General features: G+C 38.7%; 1 protein-coding gene across 1 annotated transcript; it reads right to left on the reverse strand.

Annotated features, from left to right (window-relative positions):
• Positions 1-2,525: 2,525 nt before the first annotated feature.
• Positions 2,526-3,150, reverse strand: LOC138890395 (uncharacterized). The gene is made up of 2 exons (XM_070173778.1): positions 2,874-3,150; positions 2,526-2,776 (listed from the first exon to the last, which is right to left on the reverse strand). Exons 1-2 carry the CDS (start codon positions 3,148-3,150, stop codon positions 2,526-2,528), a joined length of 528 nt encoding a protein of 175 aa, XP_070029879.1.
• Between the last annotated feature and the right edge of the window lie 17,658 nt (positions 3,151-20,808).

A 20,808-nucleotide genomic window follows, 5' to 3' on the forward strand; every position in this document is an offset into this window, starting at 1 on the left:
GTAGTAACGTTGATGTTGCTCCTGCTGTAAAATCCAAAACTTTGTTAATGCAAGCTTTTCCCTTGTTGTTGTTGGTACTATGCTTTTATGCTCTGTTCTTAATCATAATTGTGTGCACATATGTGGCATGAGTTAACTTATAACTAGACTTCCTTCTTGCTTAACTGATTCTGATCTTTTTATGATACCAAAAGGGGGAAAAATAATTGGGCACTGATTAAGGGGTAATGCAAAGCTTCAGGGGGAACTTGAGGTCTTTCTGGTTCACAATCTGGTTCATTTGTGGCTCTTTCTAGGATCTTCAATTATAAGTTTGTCATCATCAAAAAGGAAAAAATTGATAGGTTACATGTACTTTGGTTATAAGTGATTTATTTTATGTTTTGATGATCTAACAAACTTACTATCCAGAACCAGATAAAGAACCTGTTACACATTTACAAGACCTCAAGTTCACAAGATTTCAGGTTGGGACTCAGCATGGAATATGATTCAACTCCTCAGAGTGGAAAGAACAACTGAGGGACCAGGTCCCTACCATTTCCAGAAGAGACTGCACAAAGTCAACTTTCCAATTGGAAAGTTGCTGCCTGCACACGCTACTGTGCAGAACAGTGTTGTAGTCAACCTTCCAGGGAAGACTTTTTACCTAGCTTGCTTGCATCATTGTCAGTGATGTCATACATGTTTATATGCATGCAGGGGAGGTAAAACAAATCACTTGAACATTTTGACAAGCTCATTAACGTGACCATCAGCAAGTTTCAGAGTGCTTCAAGAATAAAGAACAAAACGACTAGTTCCCACATAGAGTTATTATATGTCCTTCATTGAGTTGTAACTTTATAATAGTTCTTAAATTTAATTCCTATCTAGATTGTTTAGAAGCATTATATAGGAGCCCATTTGTAAACCTTAAACTAGTGTGTTTGAGTCTTGGCTAGAGTTAGTCATGTTGTAAAGTCTTTGTAATATAGTCATTACAAAGTGGCTTGTAATAAAGTATTACAAGTTAGCGAGGGATTAAGAGGTTAATTCCTAGGTTGCATAGGTCTTGAAGAATATGAGTGTATAGAAACTTTTGGAAGGGTTGCAAGCACTTCAACTATTTCTCAGTTGATCAATGCTCAAAACAGTACTACTACTGAGATAAGGCAATTGAAAGCAAGGAATGCTATCCTTGAGACTTAGATAAGTCAGCTGCAAGAGGCATCTAGTTCCAGTAATTGTCAGAACGAAGAGGTTGCTAGCCTGACTAAGGAGAACACTGATCTAAGGAAACAAGTGGAGGACCTGAAAGAAAGACTGCTCAATGAGCAAATATCAGCAAATGCTCGTATGGATCTAGTCCTCCAAACAATATCCTCTGCTTCCAAACCTTCTCCTCTCAATGCCTCTTAGATTCTGTCCCATCAGTGTCTAATCTCTCAGTATCAGTTCTTCTGATATCTTGTGGTACTTTTGTTTGTTTGTTCTACTCTATGGATGTGGTAGTAACGTTGATGCTGCTCCTGCTGTAAAATCCAAAACTTTGTTAATGCAAGCTTTTCCCTTGTTGTTGTTGGTACTATGCTTTTATGCTCTGTTCTTAATCATGATTGTGTGCACATATGTGGCATGAGTTAACTTATAACTAGACTTCCTTCTTGCTTAACTGATTCTGATCTTTTTATGATACCAAAAGGGGGAAAATAATTGGGCACTGATTAAGGGGTAATGCAAAGCTTCAGGGGGAACTTGAGGTCTTTCTGGTTCACAATCTGGTTCCTTTGTGGCTCTTTCTAGGATCTTCAATTATAAGTTTGTCATCATCAAAAAGGAAAAAATTGATAGGTTACATGTACTTTGGTTATAAGTGATTTATTTTATGTTTTGATGATCTAACAAACTTACTATCCAGAACCAGATAAAGAACCTGTTACACATTTACAAGACCTCAAGTTCACAAGATTTCAGGTTGGGACTCAGCATGGAATATGATTTAACTCCTCAGAGTGGAAAGAACAACTGAGGGACCAGGTCCCTACCATTTCCAGAAGAGACTGCACAAAGTCAACTTTCCAGTTGGAAAGTTGCTGCCTGCACACGCTACTGTGCAGAACAGTGCTGTAGTCAACCTTCCAGGGAAGACTTTTTACTTAGCTTGCTTGCATCATTGTCAGTGATGTCATACATGTTTATATGCATGCAAGGGAGGTAAAACAAATCACTTGAACATTTTGACAAGCTCATTAACGTGACCATCAGCAAGTTTCAGAGTGCTTCAAGAACAAAGAACAAAACGACTAGTTCCCACATAGAGTTATTGTATGTCCTTCATTGAGTTGTAACTTTATAATAGTTCTTAAATTTAATTCCTATCTAGATTGTTTAGAAGCATTATATAGGAGCCCATTTGTAAACCTTAAACTAGTGTGTTTGAGTCTTGGCTAGAGTTAGGCATGTTGTAAAGTCTTTGTAATATAGTCATTACAAAGTGGCTTGTAATAAAGTATTACAAGTTAGAGAGGGATTAAGAGGTTAACTCAAGATGGATTAAGATGTCCTTCATCTAACTCATTCAATTGTGCTACCCTTAAGTTGGCGATGACGTCCCACTCAAGATTCAACTTTTTTAAAGCCCACATGGCTTTGTGCTCAAGTTCCATCAGAAGACGACAAGCTTTTCCGAAAACCAATCGGTATGGAGACATTCTAATCGGTGTTTTGTAATTTTTCCTATAAGCCCATAGGTCATCATCGAGTTTCTTGAACCAATCCGTCCAATTACCATTCACTATTTTAGACAAAATACTCTTTATCTCCCAGTTGGAGACTTCCACCCGCTTGTTTGAGGATGATAGGGTATCGTCAGTTTATGAGTGACACCATACTTGGTGAGTAAGGTATCGAAAGCTTTGTTGCAAAAATACGAAGCCCATCACTTATGATAGCCCTTGGAGTACCAAATCTTGTAAAAATATTCTTCTTCAAAAATGCCCCCACACTTCTCGCTTCATTGTTGGGCAAAACAACAACCTCAACCCATTTGGACACATAATCAACCGCGACCAAGATGTAGGTGTTTCCACATGAATTCACAAAAGGACCCATGAAGTCAATATCCCACACATTAAAAACATCAATCTCCAAAATGGTGGTGAAGGACATTTCATTTTTCTTTGAGATTTCACCGGCCCTTTGACATTCATCTCAACGCTTGACAAGATCACTTGCATCCTTGTAGAGAGTGGTCCAATAGAAACCGCAACTTAACATTTTGTCTGTCGTTCTTGCACCACCATGGTGACCACCATAAGGCAAAGAATGACAAGCCCCAAGAATTTCAACTTCCTCCTCCTCCGGTACACATCTTCTAATCACTCCATCCGTACAAATCTGGAAAAGGTACGGTTCATCCCAATAGTAGTCTTGACAATCCCGTTTGAGCTTCTTCCTTTCGTTTGAAGAGAACTCAACTGGAATGATACCACTCACAAGATAATTTGTTAGATCCACGAACCATGGCACCTCTTTCATTGAAATATCCAAGAGTTGTTCATCGGGGAAGGAGTCTTTGATTTCAAGGCCAACATGCGGCCTCTCCTCCTCCTCCAAACGAGACAAGTGGTCCCCCACTTGGTTTTCACTTCCTTTCGATCTTGGATGTCTATATCAAACTCTTTCAATAAAAGTACCGATCTCATATATCGGGCTTTGTAATCCTTCTTGCTCATGAGATAATGGAGTGCTGCATGATTCGTATGAACAATCACTTTTGCACCCGTCAAGTACGGGCGAAACTTCTCGATAGGAAACACAATGGCATGGAGATCTTTTTTCCGTAAATGTCTAGTTGACTTGGGAACTATTCATGGTCTTTCTTGTATAATAAACTGGATGAAAGATCTTGTTGATGCGTCGACCCAAAATAGCCCCTACAGCTACATCACTTGCATCGCACATGAGCTCAAAATGAACACTCCAATTTGGAGCGGCGATGATGGGAGTCGTAGTCAACTTGAACTTTAGCAATTCAAAGGCTCTCATGCAATCATCATTGAAATGGAACTTGGCATCTTTCTCAAAAAGCTTGCACAACGGGTTTACCACTTTAGAGAAGTCCTTGATGAAATGCCGGTAAAGTCCCGCGTGGCCCAAGAAACTCCGCCTTTTACTAAAGTTGGAGGTGGAAGTTTAGAAATCACCCCAATTTTTGCCTTGTCAACTTCAATGCTATTCTTTGAGATCTTGTGGCCAAGGACAATGCCTTCCTCAACCATGAAATGACACTTCTCCCAATTGAGCACCAAGTTTGTTTCTTCACATCTTGCCAACACTTTATCCAAGTTTCCTAGATAATCATCAAAAGAATTCCTGACCACCGAAAAGTCATCCATGAAGACTTCAAGAAAATTCTCCACCATATCTGTGAAGTTAGCCATCATACACCTTTGAAAAGTCATCAGTGCATTGCACAACCCAAATGGCATCTGCGAGAATGCGAAAATACCATAAGGACATATGAAAGTAATTTTCTCTTGATCCTACGGATCAATAAGAATTTGTTTGTAACCGAAATACTCATCAAAGAAACAATAAAAATCACTGCCGGCCAATCTATCAAGCATTTGATCTAGGAACAGAAGTGGGAAATAATCCTTCCTTGTGACTTTTTTGAGCTTGCGATAGTCCATACACACTCTCCACCCGGTCACCGTTCTTGTAGGAATCAACTCATTCTTGTCAATGGTGACCACCATCATGCCCCCTTTCTTTGGGATACATTGAACTGGAGAAGTCCACAAGCTATCGGAAATGGGGTAAACAACCTAGCATCTAACTACTTGATAACCTCCTTTTTGACAACCTCTTGCATGGTTTCATTGAGTTTCCTTTGATGTTTAATAGATGGTTTGGCACCTCCTCCAAGTTAATCTTGTACATGCAAAATGCGGGGCTTATCCCTCGAATATCCATCAATGTCCATCCAATAGCCTTCTTCATCTTTTGTAGCATTGCCAATGTAGAACCTACCTGCACGTTATTCAAATAATAGGAAAGAATAACTGGTAAGTAGAAGAAGGGCCAAGAAATTCATACTGAAGGTGTGGAGGCAATGGCTTCAACTCCAAGATGGGAGGCTCCTCAATTGAAGGCTTTGTTGGAGGAGTGGTTCTATTCTCAAGATCCAAGGACAATTTGCGGGGCTCGTGAGTGTACGACCCCATCCTTTGCAAAGAGTTCACATATTCCATGTAACCCTCCATTTCTTCATCATCACAATTGAGAAAGACGGCCTCCAAAGTATCATTAACATTCATCACGGCACTTGTTTCATCAATAATCACATCAATCACGAAGTCCACGAAAGAGCACACCTCATTGCTATTGGGTTGCCTCAAAGACTTACACACATGGAAAACCACCTTTTTATCACCAACCCGAAATGTAAGTTCTCTAGCTTCAACATCAACTAGAGTCTTCCCTGTAGCAAGGAAAGGTCTTCCAAGAATAATTGGCACCTCATAGTCAACCTCATAATCAAGAATAACAAAATACACTAGGAAAATGAATTTATAAACACGAACCAACATATCATCAATTATACCCAACGGTCTCTTCATGGTACGATCGGCCATTTGTAATCATAGATGTGGGTCGTGGTTTCCCGATCCCCAAAGTCTTAAAAACCGAACAGGGCATCAAATTGATACTCTCCCCAAGATCACAAAGAGCTTTATCAAAGTCGGCACTTCCAATGGTACAAGAGATAGTGAAAGTGATGGGATATTCCAATTTAGGAGCCATTGAATGCACAATTTCACTCACTTAATGAATCATCTTTATAGTTTCACAATTCATCGACCGCTTCTGTGTCGCCAAAGCCTTCATGAACTTTGCATAACCGAGCATTTGCTCTAAAGCCTCAACCAATGGCACATTAATAGATAGACTCTTCATCATGTCAATGAACTATTCGAATTGATGTTGTGTGAGTAAATGCAAGAATTGCAGAAGAGTTAAAATTCCAGATGATTCGTGTTTCCACGAGCTTATGATGGAGTGAGTTTAATCTCACCATGATATTACGACAGCAATAGAGTATATGTGTTGTGATCTATGGCTTCGAGCCAAGTTGGGGAGCTTGCTGTTGATTAGCTGATTGCACGGTTTATTACCTGCGTGAATTCTGGTTATTGGCGTATTGGTGGGTTATTGCAGCTACGGAAAAGGACCATGAGTGGTAATTTGAGTAAATGAATTGTTGGATGCATGCTATGGTTAGCCTTATTGGCTCATGTTCAGACTTGAGGGAAGATTCATGATTTATGCCTCGTATAGGTGCAGGCTTCGAGGGAAGTGATCCCTCTAGGTGCTTTATCGAGAGGGTATTCATATGTTATAAAATTCAGTAGAGTTGGTTGCATTCGGGGCCAAGTCAGAGCTGGGTGGCTCTCAATAGCGGTCCTAGTTAATTCAAGAGGTAAAGTGTGGTGCCTAATGATTTTGAGTCTATAAGTACGGTTAAGAGTCAAGCTTTTGAAGCAGCTTATGAAGAAAGGCACAGAATGTTCTATGATGTTTTGACTTGCGGTGTAGCATTTGAGAGACATGAAATGGTCATGGTATTTGAGACAACATGGTCTCGTGATTTAAGGTCACTCGGGGTGAGTTTGGTTGAAATAAGTTAGGTGTTAAAGGGAGATATTATTATTTCTAAGGCAATCAAGGATAAATTGGAAGGAAGTAGATTGATTAGCCATAGTTGAGTTGGTATACTGGTGTCAGTGATCGGTTCGTCCAGCGTGATCGAGTTATGCATGTGAGGCTTGTCGGCTGCAGTGATTGATGTTATTCTGAAGCATGCTTTTGTTAGGGCCTACTATGAGTAGGCGGATCCTAGAAAGTGTTATGGTGGCTTGGACAACTACTTAGAGATTGGCATATTCGACGATTATGAGGATTCGCGTGTATGCTGCTATAGTTCTCCTGAAGTGAGTTAAATGGAAAGTTTTATGTGATGAAGTATTAGCCTATCGGCGGTTCCAGAGTTGTGATGGAAATCGCGTCTATCGTATATTGGCACGTGAGGTGCAGTGAGTGGTATGGAATTTGAAGTAAGGACCAAGGTTGCAGTTTGGTCAATGACTGTGATGTCACGATCTCGGATGAGCAGTATATGAGTTTCAGTGTTTTGAGTAAGATGGGTATTGACGTCAGTATCACCTGAGGTCGGTGTTCTGTGAGAAAGGCTTTGCATCCTGGTTAGGGATTCTTGATCGCTTTTCAGCGTTAGTGCAGCCGGTGGTTTGGATGTGCAGACCCGTTAATTATTTCGGAAGATGGTGGGAGCTTGTCCCACAGGAATATTGTATAAGTGTGACATGTAGTCACTTGATTAATTAGAAATTTAAACCAAGTATGAGGATTTTGGTAATATCATCCATTTGAGAATTTATGCCTGGAGGGCACTCTGTTTATTGGGTTATGGACCTGTGAAAGATTATTGGCCTAGCTTGGCACGATCAGGATCGACTTGAGGTCGGTGGATAGATTTAAATGTGGAAGTGAGCCTTACGTCAGGCCAGTTGTGTTTATTTCAGCAATGCGCTCTTTATGGAAGGATAGTCGCAGTCTTATTTCGTGGTCAGTTAATTCATGTAAAGATATATTGTACCGTATGAGTTGTGAGGTGGCTTGGTAAATTCCTTATGTGTTGAGGTTCTGCTCAGCGGTGATGTTATATGAGCAGGATGAGACTTAGATCATGTATCGCACCTCAGTTGTGCTTGAGTTTGTAGCCTATAGCGCTATATGTTTCCTTGGGAATGATATTATGCACCTTAGTGTGTTTATGACCGATGTTCGGTATTTTGATGTGATGAGCTATTCAGCTCGACGTATATCTCCTTATGTGAGTTCTATATGTGGATCGGGTGGCACACCGCCATGGGTATATTGTTTGGATCGGGTTGCACGCCGCAACAGTGTGATGTTCAGTTCAGTGCCCATATTTGCTTTTGTGTGTTTTGTTTCCCTATTTTCTGAGGAAGTCTATGTTAGTGTGCGAGTTGAGTAGTTCCTTCTAGAGTTCTCCTTCCTTTTGTATCGCATTCGAATTGATAGCATACTGGCATATTGTGGCGCCTTGTGGGATTTTTGATTATGTCTGAGGTGGCTTATTGCCTGAGCAGTTCGTACTGGGTGAGACGAGGTTACTAGATTTGGGGTCAGTGCAAACTGATTATATAAAGTATATTATAGAGCAAAGATCATTCTTTGGTTTGGGACAAGGTAATGGAACTTGTCAGGAGTGTAGATCCAATGAATTGTTGATTCAACAGTTGGTTGTGAATTTCGGCACATCTATTCAGTCGTATCGGTGTTGAAAAAAAAATATAAAAAAAAAACTAGAGCAAGACCTGTGTAGATCATAAGATGCAATGGGAGCATCAGATTCGTGGAATTTCGACCATTATGTTTAAAGAATGTTATTGTGGTTCTATGAGTAAGTGATGCAAAGTGTGAATTCAGCAAAGTTATGCAGTCATGTTTGGGTACAGCGTGTGGAGATTGATATGGTGGTCGTATGATGGAAACAAGCTTGGCAGGGAAATTCAGGATGTTGGAATTGGGCCTAATGGCTTATTTGCTTGAATAAATAAGTATATCTACAGAATTATCGAGCTAATGTGCTTAATGGAGTAGTGGTAGCATGGGAAGGTGCATGATGTGTTAAACAAGTGATTTTGGACTACTTTAGTGTAGTTCTCAGCACGTTCGAGGACAAACGTATGTTTAAGTGGGGGAGATTGTAACGACCCGACCGGTCGTTTTGAGCTCCGGCGTGTCATTCAGCAGTTTGAGGCCATGAGCGGCTTCATCTCAGGTATATTGACTTGTGTGTATGGTCAGAATTAAAATTCAGGAAGTTTGGAGTCAAATCTAAATGGAAATTCTCATTTTGAAAGCTTAAAATTGAAGAAATGAACTAGGATTAGAATTTTGAGTAAACGACCTCGGAATTGGGATCTGAAAGTTCCAGCATGTTCGTATGATGATTTCGGACTTGGGCGTATGTCTGGATTTGGTTTTGGGTAACCCGTGAGCATTTCGGCGTATATTGTGAAAGTTAGTACTTTAGAAGAATTTCATAAATTTGGGTTGGAAGGCATTTCAGTGTTATATATGTCTGTTTGGGATTTCGAGTCTGGGAATAGATCCGTATGGTGATTTTGGAGTTGGGAACGCGATCGGAAGTGAATTCGGATGTCCGGAGGTCATTTTGAAGTCATTTGGCTAAATATAGAAATTTGAAGGTTTTTGAGAAAATTTGACCGGAAGTGGAAATTTTGATATCGGGGTCGGAATGCGGTTCCGAAAGATGGGGCAAGTCCGTAATGTCGAATGTGACTTGTGTGCAAAATTTGAAGTCATTCTGGAATAATTTTGGTAAGGTTTGAGACACTTAGTCTCTTTTAAGGAGGTTTTAGTTGGAAAAGTCAACCAAACGCTGAATTATGTATTAGAGGGCTCGGATTTGAATTCCGATGATTCGGTTAGCTTCGGGGGATGATTTGTGACTTAAGAGTGTGATCAGAAGTAATTTTGGAGGTCCGGTGTATAATTAGGCTTGAATTGGCGAAGTTAGTATTTTGGCGAATTCCGGTTGATAGGTGAGATTTTGATCCGGGAGTCGGAATGGAATTCCGAGAATTGCTGTAGCTTTGTTATATCATTTGTGATGTGTGTGCAAAATTTCAGGTCATTCAGACAACGTTTGGTCAGGTTTTCGATCGAAAGTGTATTTTCGGAAGTTTTTGGAAACTTAGGCTTGAATTCGATGAGTTTTGGGTAATTTGATATTGTTTGAGGTGTTTTGATGATTTGATCAGGTTTTAATGATGTTATGAATTATGTTGGAATTTTTAGTCGGGGTCCCATGAGGCTCGGATAATTTTTGGAAGAGTTTTTGGAAGATTTTTGTCGTTTTGAGCATAAGCATGTAATGATCCAAGGGTCCATTTTTAGTTCTAGAGATCCAAATTTGATTTTGAGACTTCCAGAATTTAAATCATGAATTATAGGACTGATCTGGAAATTTTGGTTTAATTTCATCAAGTCGCGATTGGGTTTTTGACGTGAAATGTGAGTTAATTATTTAACAAGCGAAATGGGTATTGAACTGGGCAAACGAGCTCTGAATTGAGTTTCGATTGAAGGGTTGTGTTCGAATTATTATTTTTGATTCATAGGAATAAGAATCGTCTAATTCTGAGTTTGTATGATGGAGTTAGAGCCTTTTTAGTGAAAATAAAAGCTGCTGCAATTTCTGCTGCTAAGCTGTCTTTGGACAGTAATGTGCAGTCGTGGAGCGTACTTCAGAGACCTATATCTTTTGATCTACAAGGAATTTTGCGATGATTCAAAAACAAAAGTTGTAGCCCTTCGTATCTAGTTTCCATAAAGCTAAAGAAATCATAATTTGGACATTTGTAGAGAAAGTTATGATTGATTGAAGATGACTGATGGAGCAGTTTCTCCAGAAATTTTCTGATTTCATGGAGCCGATTTAGAAGCTCATATCTCGGGATATATAAAGAGTTATATGGTGTACAACCAATCAAATTAAAGATATTTGAGTCTAGTTTCTAAATATTCAAAACGTTTGTCATTTGAATATTTATACAAGACGTTATGGGTGTTTAAACAGAAGGTATCCGACAAGGAACAATTTTAATAAGATGTACAACTTGTATAGCACAAGTGCAAGGTACAACTCGACGAAGCACGGGCAGATTCTTTTAAACACGGATTTGGCTTATTTCTTTCATTTCTTTCATTTGGCTTGGATTATTTTGGAGAGAATTTCAAGGGGGATTTCATCAAGCATCAAAGGTGAGTTGTTTCTACTTATTTCCAAGTTAAATACATGGATTAGAGCTGAAAACTCAAGTAATTTATGGACAAAAATGGTGGTTTAGGGCTTGAAACTTAAGAGAATTAAATGGTGATTTGAGGGGTCAAATGAACTCCGATTTTTGTGAATTTGGTATGTATAGACTCGTGGAGAGATAAGGGTCGTATTGATGTAAAAATTTCTGAATTTTGAGACGTGGGACCGGGGCTCGGGTTTTGCTAATTTCGGGATTTTCGACATTTTTCGAGTCTTTTCGATTGGGTTATATTCCTTTAGCCTATTGTAGCGTATTCATTGTGGTTTTGACTAGATTCGACGCGCGAAGAGGTCGATTCAAGAGGAAAGGGCATTGCGGACTAGTCTACGGTCGGTTAGAGGTGAGTAATAGATGTAAATGTTGTTCTGAGGGTTTGAAACCCTGGACTTTCACATCGTAACGCTATATTGAGGCGTGACACGCACTCCATGGCGAGTGTGGGGTCGGATACTATTGGGGATTGTGACTTGGTCCATCCCGTGTGATGTTTATACTATACTGGTGATTGATACACATACTTCATTGATATTACTGGGCTTGATGCCATGTTTGGGGACTTGTGCCGATTTGTAAAATCCTTCGAGGATTGATATTACTGCTTGGCATGATTTGCATATCATTTAATTTCAGTCCAAGGTTTTAAATGCTGTTTTGCAAACTCAACCATAATTCTAAGTGTTGAAAACTTAAATGATATTTTTAAATGTATTCTGGGCTGGGAACTTCTGTTTTGTAAATGCCCAAGGGGCTTATTATATTATTTTCTGGAGTGATTATAAAGTGACTTGAAATAGTGGTAACAATGATACTGTGTGATATACTTGAAACTGTGGTAACAATGACACTGTATGATATACTTGAAACAGTGGTAACAATGACACTGTGTGATATACTCGAAACAATGGTAACAATGACACTGTGATATACTTGAAATAGTGGTAACAATGACACTAGATGATATACTTGAACAGTGGTAACAATGGCACTGTATGATATAAATTGGTCAGGTAACAATGGCTGACCGGTCAGGTAACAATGGCTGACCGGTCAGGTAACAATGACGGACCAAGATATTGCGCTTGGGCTGTAGGAGTCCCTCCGGAGTTTGTACACACCCCCAGTGAGCGTCGTCGACGATAAATAAATATGGATGGCTCGGGCTACACGCCGCAGTGGGTACTGGAATGTACCATCATATGCATTGCATTGCATTCATGTATTTGTATTTATACTGGTGTTTAGCTGCTCAGTTCCATATGTTGATGTATATTCGGATTGTAGCTTACTTTGTGTATTTACTGAATTTTCTTATCTTCGGACTGAAGTTACTTTTATTACTCACTAGGTCGGAGTACTCACTTTACTCCCTGCACCTTGTGTGCAGATCCAGGGCAGTCTCAGGCTCAGTAGATCTAGTTGATCAGCAGATCCAGGTTCTGGGAGTATCGAGGTAGTTGCACGGTGTTCGCAGCCATTGATCTTCTCCCTCCTATCCTATCTCTTTATTTCCGCATTATCGGACTTTGGATATACCGTGTATTAGGATGATATTCTGTATTCTAGAGGTTCAGATTCGTGACACCGGGTCCTAGTGAGATTATATTGTGTATTTTGTTAAAATCTTCAGTACTTTAATCTTGCTTAATTGATATTTTTTTCCGCTATTTTTGATAAATTGGGTTAAGTGCTGAATAATGGTCGGGCTTGCCTAGTAGTGTGTTGGGCACCATCACGACCGAGATTTGGGTCGTGACACTTCCCTTTGTCGGCTCTTCTCTTCTTTTCTTTTTCTTCTCTTTTTTTTGTTTTTTTTTTCTTTTTCTTTTTTTTGAACCACTTTCCTTGCACTGCTTTGTTCCTGTTTCACACAAAGAAAAATTTGTCAATTTTGAAAATGGTGGTCGGTTTGTGGCCTTGGATCCTGGGCATTTTGACTTTTGCTCAATCAGCTTGAGTCGGTTTCAAGAGACTTTTACTTTACATCAATACTAATTGTTTCACACTTAGTACCATTTGTATTTGGGGCTCAATCAGCCTTATCCCAACTGGGGATCTTTGCTTAGGTGACCTTTTCTGCTAACTTGAATGATTTCCGCCTTTTGAGTAATTTGTCTGTCAAAGAGAATCACCAGTTATCTTTGCTTGCGCCAAGTAGGCTGATAAGGGTTTTTTAGGGGGAGCCTTTGCGTTCCTCAAGGCATGTTGAATGTAACAACTGAGTGTGCTGGTCAAATTTACTTTGGTGCAACTGAAAAGATAGTAGCAGATTTTCAAATCTTTTCTTGCTTGTTTTGACAAGAACGTACTCAGAGTGAAAGACGCAATGATGCAAAGAAACAATATACAAAGGAATGCCTCTGTCGGGAAGGACAAAAAGGAAGAATTTATTTTTTCTTTTTCTTTTTTTTTACGGTAACTAGCCTTAATTAATGATCATGACATGCATTTTGGACTTAACGGCCTGAACTATCAAACTAATCAAATATTCCCTTTTACCATTATTATGACCTTTGAAGTCGGGCTTGTTCGTGTAACTCCTTTGCATCAGCTTCACGACTCACATTCGACTAGTGGCACCTCGAGGGGTTTTCACCAACAAGTCTCTCTCATTTATTTATCTCTTCTTACCATCGCCTTATAGTGCCCGTGAGGGTTTTCACTAGTAAGACTCTCTCATTTGTTCTTTTTTTTTCTTTTTCTTTTGCCTTCTTGTGTGAGCAACTTGATAGTTTTCTATGTTGTGTGACAACCGTTGCTCATTGCATACTTCTCTTGGCATTCTTGAAGGCTTATTGGGAGGTCTTGATTTGGAAGGTTTTTGGATAGAGTTGGAATCAAAGGATGGCATGAAGGCTCAAAGTAGACTCAATATGATGGGTTGTACATTTACAACTCTTGGAATTGACTCTTTCAAAAACTAAAACAAACTCATACCCCAGTTTTAGATATTGGATTTTTTTTCTGAATTTTTATTTGGTTGGACCGAACCGTGTAAGGCTGCCTACGTATCCATTTTTTTAAGGAATCAGGTCGAATGTAGTTCAAACATCTGACCCAACTAATTTTTTTTCTTCCTTTCTATATCTTTTTTTTTCTTTTCTCTTTTATTCTATCTTTTTTGTTTCTTTTTGTTTTCAAAACAAGCTGCCCCAGCTTCTATTTTTTGAGGGCATGGACCTTTGACAATTCTTTTCTTCTTCTTCTTTTTTCACTTAGAACTTTCTAAAAGCTGCCCCAGTTTGTACTCTTGGGGCATGGACTTTTATTATTATTTCATTTTTTTCATCATTTTTTTTGACTTTTGACTCTAAACTTGATTCCAAAAGTGGGTGATCAAAGAAAATAACACAGGCTCAAAGGGGTGACAAAGGGTATAAAGTATTTGGGTAGTAGAAAAAAGGTCTCCCAACCTCGAGAACGCCAAATATAGTATCTTTTCGCGATCACAGCATTGACGAACATGTCTGTCTTCTTGGTGGGCCGTGGTCACAAGACACTTTCCATCCCTTAGTGTCAAAATTTCCAACAAACTTCAATTGATTAAACATCCTCAAGCCCGCTCTTCACAATGATTTGAAGGAGAATTTTCTTAGCCTCCACGAGTCTGACTATTCTATTTCTACTTGAATTTTATTCGAGCTTAATTCCAAGGTATTTCAACTCTTTTTCATCCTCAAAAGTGCCTTTTCCTCAGTTTTCCAATTCAAGCTTAAATTAATTTTCTAAGATCTGGCCAAAAATTTCGCATGCATGTCATGTTACTAAAACTAGCATGAAAAGAACTATGCACAAAATGGACACAAAATGACTGACTGCTTTTTATTAAATAAAGGATAGCAGGGTCTGATAACATAAAAAGAAAAAGAAAAGACGATAAAATAAGCTACCATGGCTAAAGGAGGAGTGACATTCTAGTTACTAAGCGATATCTTAGCTACACATTCGCACATCAGCATTACTACGACATTTGACCATTTTAATTGCTTTGGATTCAACACTCAAATTTTGATAATCATTCCGAGCAGTCCATGTCCTATGGCTCAAATCGGGTAAAGTCAACCCCACATTTGCCTCCATTTTTTATTTTTTACCGCCAACTTGCCTGCTTGCCTTTTGTGATCTTGGATCAACAACAATGGTGTTTGTTCCATTGGTTGAGAAGATACATTTATTTCCAAGAGATCTTGAATTGTTTTTGTGACATGCCATTGCAAACCAACAAACCGACCACCCTTGGCAACCTTTTATTCCAAAACAACAAGCATGTTCGAATAAACACTCTCTTTCTTTCTTTTTTTCTTTTCTCTTTTTTCTTTTTCTTTCTTTTCTCTGTTTTTTTACCCATTCGATCGAACATGATGTGGGTTGCCTACGTATCATGTGGGAACATGAATCAGATCTTGCGTAGTTTGGGAAGATTGAGAATAAAGTAAATAACCTAACTCTTTTTTTTGAATTTTTTTTAATTTCCGAAAGAAAAACTTATAAAGAAGAAAGAAAATATTTTTGGATTTAGATTTGTTTTTTTTTTTTTTGAGAATTTTTTAAAAGAATGACTTCTAATGAAGAAATTATTATTTTATTTTTGAATTTCGAATCTTCTTTTTGGAATTTCAAAAGAAAAACTTCAAAGGAAATATTTTTGGATTTTTGGACTTTTATTTTGAATTTATGAAGAAAAGACTTCTAAAGAGAAAAGAAATTATTTTTGAATCTTGAATTTTTCTTTTCAATTTTCAAAAGGTGAACTTCTAAAGAAGAATGGAATTATTTGGATATTTGGAAGAAATTAAAAGAAAATATTTTTTGGATTTTTTTTTTAAAAAATTGGGGTCTAAAAGAAAGACTTTCTAAATAAGGAAGTAAAGGAAAATATTTTTAGATTTTTGAAAATTTTGGGCCGGAACCGATGAGGTTTGTCTACGTATCTCACATCCGGTGAGAATCAGACTCGTGTAGTTCGTCAAAACAACAGGAAAATATGACTTATTTTGAAATGATTTTTTCCTTCTTCTTTTTTTTAAAATTTCGGTAGAGTTTCAGGATTATTCAAATACCTGCCTCTCACTCTCTTTCTTTTATTCTTCTTTTTTTGGTTTTCTTTTTTCTTTTTTTCCTCTTTTTTTCATTTTCTTTCCCTATTCTAGAAGGCAGTCAACTTGCAAGCCGAAACAGACAGATACAAAGATGCATCAAGATGGTCTTTTAATTTGGGTACACCTGTCCTAAACGGACCTAACCCCTATGTTGAGTCCCCAAAGTCAAATGCACGTGAGGCAAACAAGTATTCCTACTAGGGATCCAGCATGAGGCTATGTTATTCTAGGTTTAAAACCTGGGTGTATTGTTCTACACCTAGCTTACCCAAGCGGATAACTTGAGTCGAGGTGGGAGCGACGTACCGGTAACCAAAAGGACATTCGGCTTTGTAACTGATCCGATCCTCGTTCTAAATTAGGGTATGACACTAATAGAAAAGAAGTCACGCCAGCCTGCACTTCCTAGGAGATAAGAATAGAGGGGTTTCGCAGCAGTTTATATACAATTCAAATAATATCAAAGCGGTAAAAAACAACATTTAGCACATTAGGCCCAAACATGTAATAAAAATCAGATAACAAATAAAAGCCAAATATAACAATTATTCTAAGCTCGAATTCTTGAACCCTGAACCAGAAGTCCTGGTTCTTGTCCCCAACAGAGTCGCCAGAGTTGTCACACCTCCTTTTTCTACCCAAAAGAGGATATAAGGGAGTTTATTCAATTAAAGTGACAATAATCGAAACGGGATTATTTATTCAAATTCAGAGTCTCCACTTGGGATAATTTATGGTGTCCCAAGCACCGATTTAAAATCCCAAATCAAGTAAGTTTGACTCTTATTTATGTTCTGCAAACACAAAAATCCGTGTAAGGAATTCTGTTAACCCAAGAGAATGTGTTAGGCATTCCGGGATTCCGTGGTTTTAGCATAGTCGCTCAACTATTATTATTGGCCTGATTATCTGATTAATTACATGTTTTATACTTATTGTGCATTTTTATCTTTTGACTGCTTTTAATTATTTATAGAATTATTCTGGAACAAGTTACGATTGCCGTACACTTGTCGTTTTAGTACACATTGTAAACCGCGTCATAGGAACCGTACCAGCAATCTGCAACATATTTATTTTTTGTTAATGTTCGAAGTTGTGGTCGGGTCATATGAAATGTGCATCCGAATATGGGAATTACGTATCGTAACCATGTCATAGGAACCGTACCCATAGTCACGATGATTCATTATAAATCGGGCCTAAAGCAATTAGTGCATTTAATTATTTTCCTAATCTTTGAGATTGTTGTGATGCCAAATTTATGAACAAGATATTATTGGGGAGCAAATAGTCTAGCTAACATGATCTATTACTTGGTCTGATTCTTTATAGTCCAAGACCCACCTTATGGCCCATTCATATTCTTTGCCAAGAAAGAAACAGCTCAAATTTTTTCATCTACCCAATTAAAAGCACTTATTCAAGAACCAAGACTATATACATCACAATCTAGATAAAACTAATTAAAACAATTTAAATTAAAACTAAAATATGCTACGCAAACAACGTAGAATCTCAAATCAACCAACACGCGCACCAAGCTATCATAACACGATGAAATGAGAATGAAAATTGAGAAATGGACCTTTTATTGAAGAACAAAGCTGAAAATTGCAAATCAATCGGGCTAAACAAAGCAACAATCCTTGGGCCGAAATACCGAAATTACAAACCGAAACCTCGAATCGACACTGCAAAACTTGAAACCAACACGACCTCAATTAATTCCCTATACTTGTTGTACTAAAATCACTATATAAAATCTCCTCAAGCAAATTACAGTAGCGTAACAGGAATTGGAATTGAAACTCAGCGGACGAAACCATAAGAGTAAAAGCTCGCCAATCACCGTCAAAAGCTTTTATCTTCTCTAACAACAACACTCCGTGTAAGGATGAACCAACCTTTTTTCATGACTTCCAACCTAATCCTTTTGAAGAGATCAACAGTGACCCACTCTTGAAAACCGTATTTGAAGTACCAATTTGTGGACACTCAAATGCAGCAAGTGAAGGTTAGATAGATGCTTTTAAGTGTTCAAATTCACAAAGTCCACTGTTTCACAACGAACGAATCGCATTCCTGTTATCATTACAAAATGTAAAATAAGAAGAGTGGAAAAATCATCTAATCTGTCGTTTTTCTGCTTAAGTTTTAAGTGAAGTCCTTTTGTGGACTTTTTATGGTGAAAGTATAAAGATCTTGAAAAAAAGGATTTCCATTCTGCCGTTTTTTTTTTGCGTTAGAGTTGTAGGCTAGGTCTAGGTAGGGGAATTGAAATCTTAGAGTAGGGTTTCTATAATTGGGTATTTTATATGGAGGTGGGAAGGGATGATGGCCATTGGATTAGAAGAAAATAGATGGCAAGGATTAAATCTTGCACTTAAGTGGGCTAATGGGTTGGGAAGAATGGGCTAAGGGTAATTGGGTTGGACCATATCTTTTGGGTTTGAACTTAGGCTAAAAAGACCAAATAATACAATATATCTATAAAAATGTAAAAATCACTCTAAATTAAAATAAACTAATATGAAACTAAATACTACGAGTGAAACTAATTTTTTTTGTATTTTCAAATGTTATAATACTATAAATATAAATATAGTAATAGACTTTAACCTGAAGATGAAAAAAATTATTTTTTTGTATTTATTTACTTTTTGTGATAAAAATAAAGTAAAAGAGACAACATTATTTAGAATAGCGATACTAAACATAAATTAAATATTTATGCTAAAATGTGTAAAATCTTGGGGAGGGTCAAAAATTACATGTCTACAATCATCGTAGCCTCCAGCACTTGTTCTAGCAGAAGGATCTCAATTTGAGGCAACGTAGATGGTTGGAGTTGCTAAAGGATTATGATATTACTATTTTGTACTATCCGGTGAAGGCCAATATGGTGGCCGATGCTTTGAGCCGAAAGGCGGTAAGTATGGGGATTTTGGCATATATTCCAGTTGGGGATAGACCTCTTGCAGTTGATGTTCAGGCCTTGGCCAATCGGTTAGTGAGGTTAGATATTTCGGAGCCCAGTCGGGTTTTGGCTTGTATGATTTCTCGGTCTTTCTTAAATGATCGCATCAGAGAGCGCAAGTATGATGATCCTCATTTGCTTGTCCTTAAGGACAGAATTCAGCACGATGATACCAGAGATGTGACTATTGGTGATGATGGGGTATTGAGGATGTAGGGTCGGGTGTGTGTGCGCAATGTAGATGGACTTCGGGAGTTGATTCTGGAGAAGGCCCATAGCTCGCGGTATTCCATTCATCCGGGTGCCGCGAAGATGTATCAGGATCTGAGACAGCATTATTAGTGGAGGAGAATAAAGAAGGACATTGTGGGATTTGTAGCTCGGTGTCTCAATTGTCAACAGGTAAAATATGAGCATTAGAGATCGGGTAGCTTGTTTCAGTAGATGGATATTCCAGAGTGGAAGTGGGAGAGGATCACCATGGACTTTGTAGTTGGGCTCCCACGGACTTTGAAGAAGTTCGATGCTATTTGGGTGATTGTGGATCGGCTGAATAAGTCCGCGCAATTCATTTCTGTGTGTACTACCTATTCTTCAGAGCGGTTGGCAGATATCTATATCCGGGAAATTGTTTGTTTGCATGGTGTCTCAGTTTCCATCATTTCAGATAGGGGCACTCTATTTACTTCATAGTTTTGGATGTCTGTGCAGCGAGAGTTAGGTACTCAGGTTGAGTTGAGCACAACTTTTCACCCTCAAACGAACGGGCAGTCCGAGTGCACTATTCAGATATTGGAGCACATGTTGCGTGCTTGTGTCATTTATATGGGATCAGTTTCTACCGCTTGCAGAGTTTGCTTATAACAACAACTACCAGTCGAGTGTTCAGATGGCTCCATATGAGGCTTTGTATGGGAGGCGGTGTAGATCTCCTGTTGGTTGGTTTGAGCCGGGTGAGGCTAGGGTATTGGGGACAGACTTGGTGGAGGATGCTCTGGAAAAGGTGAAGGTAATTCAGGAGAGGCTTCGTACAGTGCAGTCGAGACAAAAGGGTTATGCTGACAGGAAGGTTTGGGAGGTGTCCTACATGGTTGGTGAGAAGGTTTTGTTGAAGGTTTTACCCATGAAGGGTGTTATGAGATTTGGGAAGAAGGGTAAATTGAGTCCTCGATTTATTGGACCTTTTGAGGTGCTTCGGAGGATTGGGGAGGTGGCTTATGAGATTGTTTTGCCACCTAGCTTGTCGAGTGTGCATCCCGTATTTCATGTTTTTATGCTTCGGAAGTATATTAGGGATCCATATCATGTTCTGGATTTCAGCACGGTTCAGTTAAATGGTGATTTGACTTATGATGTGGAGGCAATAGCTATTTTGGAGCTTCAGGTTTGAAAGTTGATATCAAAGGATATAGCTTTAGTGAAAGTGCAGTGGAGAGGTCGGCCCGTGGAGGAGGCTACCTGGGAGACCGAGCGAGAGATGCGGAGCAGATATCCTCACCTGTTTGAGGCTTTAGATATGTTTCTTGACTCGTTCGAGGACGAACGTTTGTTTAAGAGGGGGAGGATGTGACGACCCGGCCAGTCGTCTCATGAGTTACCGCTCCATTTCCTCCATTTCTGTTTCTTATTGCTTTGTTTATCGGTACTATGTGTGATTGGGTTGGTTGGCTCGAGTTCGGAGAGGTTTTGGAAAGGTTTGAGATACTTAGTCTCTTTTGAGGAAGCTTAAGTTGGAAAAGTCATCCGGATGTTGACTTATGTGTTAAAGGGATCGTATGTGAGTTTCGATGCT

Source organism: Nicotiana sylvestris, chromosome 4, assembly GCF_000393655.2.
Source record: "Nicotiana sylvestris chromosome 4, ASM39365v2, whole genome shotgun sequence".
Lineage (NCBI taxonomy): Eukaryota > Viridiplantae > Streptophyta > Magnoliopsida > Solanales > Solanaceae > Nicotiana > Nicotiana sylvestris.

Excerpts from the sequence above, each read along its gene's own strand:
- LOC138890395 (XM_070173778.1), bottom strand. The coding sequence starts at position 3,150 with ATGTCCTTCACCACCATTTTGGAGATTGATGTTTTTAATGTGTGGGAT. Across the intron at positions 2,777-2,873 it reads TTCGATACCTTACTCACCAA|TGAATGGTAATTGGACGGAT; the intron begins GTATGGTGTCAC and ends TGTCTAAAATAG.